The sequence below is a fragment of the Eublepharis macularius genome, chromosome 18 (assembly GCF_028583425.1).
Source record: "Eublepharis macularius isolate TG4126 chromosome 18, MPM_Emac_v1.0, whole genome shotgun sequence".
In the NCBI taxonomy this organism is placed as follows: domain Eukaryota; kingdom Metazoa; phylum Chordata; class Lepidosauria; order Squamata; family Eublepharidae; genus Eublepharis; species Eublepharis macularius.
In genome coordinates this window covers 9,391,983-9,402,954 of record NC_072807.1, presented here as the reverse complement: position 1 = coordinate 9,402,954, position 10,972 = coordinate 9,391,983, and the positions used below count along the sequence as shown (strand labels likewise).

General features: G+C 47.7%; 1 protein-coding gene across 1 annotated transcript in view; it reads right to left on the bottom strand.

The window, feature by feature from the left end:
- Positions 1 to 339: 339 nt before the first annotated feature.
- SLC22A15 (solute carrier family 22 member 15) overlaps positions 340 to 10,972 on the bottom strand; it is a 52,266-nt gene continuing 41,633 nt past the window's right edge. Inside the window, exon 12 of the mRNA XM_055002813.1 lies at positions 340 to 5,519. Within this exon, the coding sequence (XP_054858788.1) occupies positions 5,436 to 5,519 (84 nt within the window). The 3' untranslated portion in view covers positions 340 to 5,435. The remainder of the gene's footprint in view (positions 5,520 to 10,972) is intronic.

The window sequence follows — 10,972 nt, the reverse complement described above, 5'->3', positions numbered from 1 at the left end:
TTTTTTAGCACATTAACATTGAAGTGACTAAACAGCAACTCAAAGGAATTGTGCATTATATGCCCTGAATTACTAAAAATTAACACTTTGGGGGGTGCTATTGCATACATTTTTTTCTGTTACCAGTAATATACCCAACAATAACTGAGTCCTACCAAATGTATGTATCTGGTGATTTGAAGCAGCATTAATTGCTATAAATACATTCATACATACGTTCGATTGCCAGCAAAAGATCCCCTAAGAGAATTCGCCCTTCAGGACACACCAAAATATACACTAATTTATGAGGGAGCAATTAATACACAACAATCCAGAGATTGGTTTTAACCAGTTTAATCTCCACTTGATTCCAAAGCAAACCATCTTGTTCCAGATTTATCTACTATTAAGTGTATACCTCAAATTTCCAAGAAGTTGTACCTTCCTCTAAATACCGGTATTCATCCCTTTGGCTGGGTGCCACTTCCAAAGCAATGAGTAATTTCAGAGACTATAAAATGCATGCAAGAAAAATCAATGTTGTCAACACTGCCCTGCAGTTTCAGGAACTAGATGCCAGGGCAGCTGAAATTAGAACCCGTTGGAGTTTCGCAGGGCCTGTAAAATGGAAATGTTCCACCGGGCCTCCGGCGGAGTGCCAGCGGGTGTCCTGCTTCCATCTAAGACCACCACTTCTGGGGCTGCCCTCGGCCATCGGCTATGCCCGTATACAGACTCCCAATATTTGTCTAAATAGCCTGCTCCTGGACTATTTTAATGATTTTTAAAAAATTATTGTTGATTTTATGTTTTTGTGATTTTAATGTATTTTTTAATGTTGTTAGCCGCCCTGAGCCCATTTGTGGGGAGGGTGGGGTATAAATCGAATAAAATAAATAAATAAATAAATAAACAAACACCGTTCAATGGGATTCTGCTACATTCATCACAAAGCCATGGCAGAAACTTTAATTCTTCCAGTGGCAAACAGGTTACATTTTTGAGAACTAGAGACGAGGTCATTGCTCCTTACAGTTCTGAGGCACATAAATAAGCAAAGGTGCTTCCAGGAGGGCACGGTGCTGTCTACAAAGATGGCAAGAGGCCAGGGCACCTTCAAGGGGTGTAGTGCCCTCTCGGTATTGCACGGAAGGTGTGGGAAGTGCCTTGGCAGTCTGAGTTCCTGGCTGATGGAACCTAAGAGAATATGTTAAACAGAAAGGAGTCAACTCACGGAGGATTGCTTCATTTCTGTGAAAGGGGAGAGGACACTCTAATTGGAAGTGAGCACAAGCATGCCTCTTTCAGCGGACCTTTTGAGAAGGAACCCCCTAATTCTACCCCCCGAGACTGATGCCAGCCTGTCTAGGCCTTCTGGGTATCAGGACTGTGTGTTGAATCCTTTCTAGTAATGGCTGTAGAGGTAGTTCTGATGGTAACTGAGGAAATAATGGTTCAAGTGATTGCCTCACAAGACTTACAGTGATATCCTAAGCAGAGTTACTCTACTCTAAGCCCACTGAAATTAATGGGCTTAGACTGGAGTAACTTTGTTTAGGATTTCATTGCTCAAGACTCAGCTAAGGTGTGCCGCAAGTTGTTCTGCGATTACTCCAAACTCCTAAATGTGTCCCTTTTCCCCCTGTTAGGATCTGAAGGAAAATGACTTTGACGAGTTATACTGGAGATGCCGATACAAAGTACATCTGCCAAGTAGCAGTTGAAGGAGGAGACAGGTCCACCATGCTCAGTGCCAATAAAGCCTGTTCTGACAGAGAAGCCACCCAGCGCATGTGGCCAGCTGATGCAGCCGAGAACATGCCTCCAAACCCAAGTCCGACAGCTCATACCTGAGACCTGCTCTGCCCAAAGCTCTCCTAGGCAGGCTCTGCCCTGCTTCTCCCTTCAGCTACACCATACTATTTCTTTCTCCCTGCTGAAGAGTTATCCCCACCTTCCCTTCAGTGCAGAAGCACAGGTATCCCCTGCGAGGAGAGGGCCAGTGGAAGGAAGAAGAAATCCCAAGCACAGCTCTCCTCCCAGCCCCCAAGAAAACTTGCGCCGAGCATCTTGATGGCTGCTGGGCTTCCATCCTTTCAATGGTGATGCTACTCCTACTGTTGGGGGCGAGGATGGTGGGGGAGGAGAGAAAGCTCCTGCCAGAAGAGCAGAGTTAATGGATGTTTCTCCTTTTAAAGGGAACAGAAGCCCCGTCAAAGCATGCAATGTTGGCAGGATTCCAGATGGGAAGCTTCTTTGAAGCTGTATGGTGCAAAGCATGTGCCTTTCCTGACATTTTCAAGAGATGCTAGGTGTCAAGGCAGGCAAGCCAGCCTGCCTGCCATGACGGCGAATGCATGTCTACGGGGGGTGGGGGTGGGGAGATGGGCTTTCTTCCTGTAGTGTAGCTTCTTTCACTAGGCCTATGCTTTGCTAAGAGACCTTATCAGTGCAGCAGTGTGGGAACCAGGCGTGGGAACTTCGGCTGGGCATCTCTTGCAGGACTTTTGCTGACTTCAACTGACTTGTTTGGACTGGGGGAGGGGAACTGGAGTATAACCTCTCAGGGAAGACTGTCCTTCAGCGTTCTGGGCAATCTCTATGTATCAGTGCACTTCTAGGGAGTTTTATCTGAATAAAGACCCTTTTAACTCATACCACTGTGTTGGATGAAGTGGAGAGCCAGTCACACACACTCACAGTCTAGCCTAGCTCACAGGATTGTTCTGAGAATAAAAAGGAGTGGAAAATGAGTTGAGGCACTTTGGGTCCTTGTAAAAAGTGGGGTATAAATCAAGTAAATAGACAAATAATTCTCTGAAAGCTTTCCCCCCATGTACATCTGCTCAGCTCAGAACTAGATAAAGGAGAAATCTTCCCGCCAAAGAAACAAAACAGTGTCTAAAATGGTGGGGGAGGAGAAAGAGGAGCAAGTGCAGGCCACCAGATGCTCATGAAGTTTCCCCAGTTTCAACGCAGCTCTTGACAGCTGGAGAAACTGGAAGATGGAAAAAATATACGCAATTTTCCTGTAACCAAAATTCTACGGAGGGGTGGGGAACGCTAGAAGACCCCGCAGCAGCTGAACAAAGAGTATAACATGCTATCATCGGGAGAAGTGCTGCACACGTCTGTGAACACCAGCAGCTGTAGATACAATGTTTGGGTGCAACTGTAGTGGGGAAAAAGATGGCCCTCAAAGTGTAGAACACTCCTACCACTTCTAGCAGATCCAACTGAAGTTTTAATAATAATAGTCTCATAGATTTGTACCAATCACGGAGCACCTCTTGAGACTCAAATAGACCTCCTTTGGCACCTTTGAGTTGGGTCATGCCTACTTAAAGCATTGACAAATTCTGAACCACGAGTTATCTATCCCCAGGATAACCAACCAGCTAACGTTACATTTAAAACAGATACAAAGTAAGTGTGACGTTGCATTCTACACTGAAGAATCTAAGTTCTAAATAAGTTGCAACAAACAAAATCAACACTTGGGCATTAATGCTGTGCAATCAAATCTATGCCTCACTCTGATGACCGTGGAATTCTGTTGGTCTTTCAGGTGCTATTATACTTTGTTCCGCTACTCCTATCATCAATATGAGACGACAATGAACATCCAGTCCTGTCCTGCATAACAATGGCAGTAGGGCCGGAAGTCTTCTGGGTTCTCCATCTCCAGCACTTTCCTCTTCTGTTTATAGTTCAGGAAGAGAAAGTGAGCAACTCTCAAAGTTTGCACGAGTATGGACGGCTGTCAGAAGCACTAAAAGATACCACCACAGAGCCAGTTTGGTGTAGCGGTTAAGAGCAGCAGGACACTAATCTTGAAAACCAGGCTTGATTCCCCACTCCTCCACTTGAAGCCAGCTGGGTGACCTTGGGTCAGTCACAGCTTCTCGGAGCTCTCTCAGCCCCACCCACCCCACAGAGTGATTGTCGAGAAGATAATAACAACATACTTCATAAACTGCTCTGAGTGGGCGTTAAGTTGTCCTGAAGGGCGGTATATAAATCAATTGTTGTTGTGATGCTGCTGCTGCTATTGAAACAGCTTTGTTCCCCTCCCCACAAAAGGAGAACAGGATAGTTTGTTTTCCACGACTCACCATGGCCTTGCCCCTTTGGAAACAGAAAGTCCTGGCTAAGCGCGACCTTACAGCTGACCAACAACACCAATCAGCAAACACGCACAGGTGGTTTGAACTTAAAGTAGCAACACTTGATATACTTTCCTGGGAATTCACCAGCAAATTTCTGAACTATTGTTTCTACTTTGGAGAGGGCAGTGTAGAACAAGGATAACCCTGTACAGTCAACTTAAAGGTGCTACTGGACTCTTTTTGATTTTGCTACTACAGACTAACACGGCTAACTCCTCTGGATCCTGTACAGTGTAAGACCCTCAGGGAAGCTAGATCCAGGGCTTTTTTTCAGCTGGAACAAAGTGGAATGGAGTTCTGGCACCTCTAGAAAATGGTCACGTGGCTGGTGGCCCCACCCCCTGATCTCCAGACATCGGGGAGTTGAGATTGCCCTCTGTGCACTTCCCTCTGTCTGATCAGGGGGAGGAGCCACCGGCCATGTGACCATTTTCGCTGAGGGTGATTTAAACTTTAAAAAACTCCTCCCTGAGTTCCACTGCCTCTTTTCCCAGAAGAAAAGCCCTGGCTAGATCTATATGGTTCCTAACAAAGAAAACAGAGAGAAGCAATACATCAAACGGGGAACACACTAAGTTAACAAAAGACCTTGGTCCAACAGTCAAAAAGGACAACATTTTTAAGAATTGACATTGGGATTCATATCTGTGATTCAGTTGCCTTTTAGGGGAATTGGTCTTTACAGTGCAACAGAATTTCCAATCCATTTTTTCTGCAAACCGCCCCCCCCCCCCCCCATCTCTCTCCCAAGATTAAAATTCCACAGAATGTAGGAGTGGCAGACATTCCCTGTATGATGCAGATATCTCTCTTGCAGTATTTCAAGATGTTTTTTCCTATCGTGTGGTGAATAATCTCTACCTACAGTCAACTTCCAATTAATAAATAGCAGTGTGCACTGAATGAAGAAATTAATAACACATGCAGAAAAAATTGGATACAAACTGGGTCAGTTAGGTTTTACAAATGGCATCCAAAATGGATACAAACTGGATCGGTTAGGTTTCACAAATGGCATCCCAAATGGATACCGACTAGATCAGTTAGGTTTTACAAATAGTATCCCTTGCAAATTGCTGACGTGTTCCAGAATTAAGAACAGTTTCACCTGCCAGAGCAGACAACAATGAGGAACAGGTGCTGCTTTCCCTTGCAATACAGGTAGGACAGCACTGATCGAGTCTTTTCTGCCTCTTGACTGTTACCGGCTTTTACATTTGTACAGATGAAGCTGACTGAAGAGTTCCAAAAGGCCATAACTCAACAGAGGCGTTTCCTCCATTGTCACGTGATCATGTGAGTCTCTTCATCCGCATCATAGAATTCTTCGTCTTCACTTCCGCTCCCAGCTGAACTATCCCGGTCAGACTACAAGGAAAATGAGAACCTGATGTCAGAGACAACCTCCGGCAAGTAACTGTGTGGCATGCTGGAGTTAACCTTCCCTCCTTACAGAGTGAACGGAGCCGTGAGTAAGGCAATGACGGATCCCTCTCCCCCACCGAAGCCTCTTCTCTCCCCACCTGGCTGCCCCTTCAAATACGCTTCCACGTGGAAAAGTGCGTGCAAGCTCTGACCGGCACCACTTGCTCCCCTCTCCCTGCTTCCAGGCTGCGGTCTGCAGTAAGGCTTCAGCCAGCCCTGTCTTTGCTTCTGCCATCACTGCTGTTGGGACATGGGCTCAGACTCCTTGGCTGCGGGGCTGATGTTGTTTGAGGAGGGGAGGGGAGTCCTATAAGGAACACTAGCAGTGTCCTGTTCAGAAGCAGGCTGCTGGGCTTCAGCTACTCAGCTGTGACCCAGGAGCATAAAGTAGCCCCCCCTCAGAACAAAGCTTTGCTGCCCCTCCTGCAATTGACGGCAGTTGCTGCCTTTCTCCATGGCATTTTCCTGCCCCTCAAGAGCAGCTGCTGCTGCCCTTCTCCACATGTGAAGAATGGAGGGGGGGGGGCAGAGATCAGACCTTTGGACACTTACCGAGAAGGGTCCTTCTCCTCTGAGGGCAGGAGGACATCTTGGGTTGTTTACTTTCACCCAATCAGGGAGGCAGAAAGTCAGATCTTTTCTTCCTCTTCCTCTTGGAGCCTAGGAATGCCCCCTTTCCCCCAGTTCTGGTGACTCCACAAGCAGTATGTCTTCCATCATTTAAAACACTCCCTAACAACCTCGTAATCTGTTTTGCTCATATGACCTGGAACCGAAAAAATTTGTAGACAAAAGTTCAGCAGATTAGAAATGGAAGGAGAGAGAAGGAGAAAAAAACAGCAGAAATACAGCATCTTATGCAAGAGAAGAAGTTGACAAGGAACTTGGGAGGGGCAAGATGTCTTCCTGCCCTCAGAGGAGAAAGACCCTTCGCGGTAAGTGTCCAAAGGTCCGTTCTCCCTCTGAGGCGGAGGACATCTTGGGTGCTCCCAACGCCATTATTCCTTAAAGGGGGGGGGGGAGTTCCTTGTCCTGCACCACATGCTGAAGAACTCGCCTTCTGAGTCGAAAATGTTCAACTTATAGTGTCTTACGAACATGGAACCTGAGGACCAGGTGGCCGCCTTGCAAACCTCCTCCACCGAAGCATTGTTGAAGAAGGCTGCGTTCGCTGCTGCACTTCTCACCAAATGGGCCGTAATCCCCTGAGGAACTTCTCTGTTACACAATCTGTACGCTTCTGCAATGCAGGATCTAATGTTTTTTCCAATTGTTGCAGATAACATTTTCTTCCCCTGGCTAGGAGGAGCGACATTTATGAAGAGGGAGTCTGTTCGTTTGATTGATTCTGTCCTGGTGAGATACGTCTTGAGGGCCCTTCTCATGTCGAGATTATGCCAGTCCCTTTCCTTGGGGTGGGAAGGATTGGGACAAAAGGACGGGAGATTGATTTCCTGCATCCCATGAAATCTATAATTGGATTTGGGAAGAAAAGTAGGGTCCGTGCGGAGAACCACCTTATCTCAATGGAAAATGCAGAGGTTGGGTTTGATCGACAGCGCTCCCAGCTCTAAAATTCGTCTGGCTGATGTGATGGCCACCAAGAATATCATTTTAAGTTTCAGCCATTTCAAGGAGATGGTTCTGAGTGGTTTGAAGGGGGGTTTAGTTAAGGCTGACAGTACAACGTGAAGTCTCCAAGTAGGGAAATGATGGATTGCAGGAGGACTCAACAAGGTGGCTCCCCTCAGGAAGCATTGAACATAAGGGCGTCTGGAAACCTTGAAGCCCTCCACCAAAGGAAGGACTGATATTAGGGCCGCCACTTGTTTACGGAGTGTGGCTGGCTTGAGGCCAGCACCCAGACCTTGTTGGAGAAAGTTCAAAATTGATGCGATCGATAGGTGCATGAAGTTGACCTTCTTTCTCCTGACCCAATGGGTGAGGGCCTTCCATGAGGTATTGTATATTCTGATGGCTGACTTCCTCCAGGAGGGTAGGAGGGTGTGTATCACCTGGGGAGGATATTTCAGGATCTCTAGGTGATGCCTCTCAATTCCATGCAGTCAGACACATCCAGTCTGGATGAGGATGCCACACTGGACCCTGCTGGAGGAGATCTGGCACTGTCGGAAGGCACATGGGTGGAAGACTCGACATTGACTGGATCGTGGAGAACCATGGTCTCCTTGGCCATCACGGCGCTACTAGGATCACTTCTGCCCTTTGTTCTATTATCCTCCTCAGCAGTTTGGGAAGGACTGGGATTGGAGGAAAGGCGTACAACAGGCCCCTGGGCCATGGAGATGAGAGGTCATAGGTCTCCTCCACTTGGGGGTGTAGGAACCTGGAGAAAAACCTCAGAACTTGACAATTTACCTGTGTCGTGAATAATTCCAGGATCAGGATCCCGAAATAGTTCATTATCTGCAGGAAGACTTCCCGCTTGAGGCCCCACTCTCCCAGATGAATATTTGCCTGCTTAACTAATTGGCCTGAGTGTTGGCTGGGCCCTTGACATGCTCTGCTTGCAGGGAGGCCAGATGGGACTTGGCCCAGTACATGAGCTTCATCGCCTCTTTGTGGAGCCTGGAGGAGCGTGTGCCCCCCGGTGGCTGATATACGCTTTGGTGGAAATATTGTCCGTGCGTATCAGGATGTCCTTGCCGGCTATGTCCTGGGAGAAGTGGGAGAGGGTGAGATGAATGGCCCTTATCTCCAGAAGATTGATGGGCAGTCATGTCTCCTCTTGGGACCAGGTGCCCTGGACAGGTCGGTCTTCCAGAATTGCCCCCCAGCCGGCTAGGCTAGCATCGGTAAATAACTGCAGTCTTGGTGGATTGAGGAAAGACTTCCCCTGGCATACACTGGAAGTCAGGGTCCACCACCTGAGACTTTTCTTGACCTTCTGGGGAACCTTGAGCTGTTGGTTGATCTTGGTCACAATTAGAGATTGGAAAGGTCAGAGGAACGATAGGAGTTCCCGAGTATGTAGACGACCCCAGTCCAAGGCCTCACAGTTTGCCACCAGAGTCCCCATTAATTTGGAAAGAGTAAGAAGCGAGTTGGAACTGCTCCTGATCATCAGGGTAGCCAGCTCCTTGGTCTTCTGGATCTTTTCTAGTGGAAGAAACAGGCATCCTTCTTTGGAGTCAATTATTAATTCCAGATGAAGCAACCTCTGAGAGGGTTGCAAGGAGCATTTGGACAGGTTTATCAGGAAACTGTGTGTCTGCAGGAAGAGAATGGTGGTCTGGGTGTCTGACACTGCCTTCTCCCTGGAGTCTCCTCTGAGAAGTAGGCCGTCTAAATAAGGATGGATGTGGATCCCCTTCTTTTGGAACTGGACGATGGGGTTGGTGAGGACCTTGGAAAAGACCCTGGGGGCCGTGGCTAGCCTGAATGGAAGTGTCTTGAACTGAAAATGGTGGTTGTCTACGTGGAACCTTAGGAACCGGCGATAAGCCGGGTGAATCTGGATGTGGAGATATGCCTTGGTAAGGTCTATTGAGGTGAGGAATTCTCCCGAGCGCAGAGCCTCTGAAATTGACCTTAAGGTTTCCATGTGAAAGTGCCTCAGTTTTATGAATCAGTTTACAAATTTTGAGTCTAAAATGGCTCTCCAATCTCCATTTCTCTTTGGCACCGTGAAAAAGAGAAATACCGGAGCCCTGCTCTCGATGTGGAACGGGTTCTATTGCCTTGATGTTCAAGAGGTGTTGAACTGCTTTTAGGGTGATGGTTCTTCTTTGGTAACCTTTGCGTAGGGGGGATTTCAGAAAACAATTCGGTGGGTAGGATTTGAACTCTATTGAATACCCCTTTGAGACTACTTCCAGGGTCCAGGCATCCGCCTTCAACTCCTCCCAGGCTTGGAGAAAAAAATTGTAGTTTCCTTCTCACCAGATCTCGAAGCAAGTCAAGATTTCTGATTCTTGGTGCCGTACTCCTGTCTGTCCCCCCGCTGCTGATGTTGTCTGTTGGATCTGAAGCCAAAGTTGGTTCTCTTGAAAGTTTGCTTGTTAATGGTCCAGGAGGCGCGCTGATGCCCTGGCACGGCCTTGCCAAGGAGTGACGCGTACGAAAGGACTGATTGTTGAAAGGCCGTCCGTCCAATCATCTGATCGACTTTCTTCTTGTCCTTTGTCTCCACCAGCACCTTCTCCAAGGTATCCCCAAACAATCTGTCCCCTTGGAAAGGGTATGCCATCAGGATAAATTTGGATCAAAGATCAACCGGCCAAGCTATGGCCCTGAACGAGAAAGTGAGAGCTACAGTGGCGTCTGCTGTGAAGGCTGCAGCCTTCATGATCTTGTTTGCCCCTTCTAAAAGGCGCTTCCAGTTGTCTGGTAGAAGCTGGATCAGCTTGTGTAACCACACCACTGATGCTCTGAATACAATGGATGCGGTGGAAGAGGCTCTGATCGCCATGGCTGTCACTTCGTGGGCTCTCCTATGAATGGCCTCAGCTTTTCTATTCCATATTGTCTCTGACCATCTTTGGACAGAAGACCCGAGGATTGGAGGGCTGCCACTGGAGCATCAATCTTTGGAACCTGCAAAAGCTCATTTGCGTAAGATGGTAAGGCATATAATTTTTTATATTGTCGAAGGCTTTCACGGCCAGAGAACGATGGTTGTTGTGGGTTTTCCGGGCTGTATTGCCGTGGTCTTGGCGTTGTAGTTCCTGACGTTTCGCCAGTCACAGCTGCTGGCAAAACGTCAGGAACTACAATGCCAAGACCACGGCAATACAGCCCGGAAAACCCACAACAACCATATAATTTTTTAATTGAGCTTGAACATTAATTACTAGAAGCAGGGAAGACCATTCTGCTTTTAACTGTCTTTCGAAGTATTCAGGGAAGCGGAAGACTTTCTCTGGGGTATCTGCCCTGGGGAAGAACTCCTTGCACCCTCTGAGCCTAGAGGTGGCCTTACCCGCCCCAGTAGTGTCATCCTCCCCTTTTTGTTTCTCTTGGAGGTCTAGGGCCGACAGAGCCTTGTTCAGTAGGTATTGGTAATCTTCAGCCCTAAATAGTCTATCAGACTGATCAAGCATAATAGTCTCCTCTTCCTCCTCCTCCCCGGAGAGGAACTCCCCCTCTTCTTCCTCCTCGCTGTTGGATGAAGTTTCTCCCCCCACTACACAGGCTTTGTCCCTGGATGCATCTGGGGCAGACTTCTGAGCAGCCTTGGTGGGACACCGCCGATGGGTGCAGCGTACCTTGCTGCGGGGGGAGGGGGGCGTGGGATGGAGGTAGACTCACTTGCTGCTTCTAGAGAAGGCTGACAAAAATTATTAATTTCCTCTCTCATGGTCGGGTGCAAGAGAGAAAGAAATTTGTCCTGTAGCAGGGAGCTGAGATCGCAGTTTACATTACCAGTTCCTTGG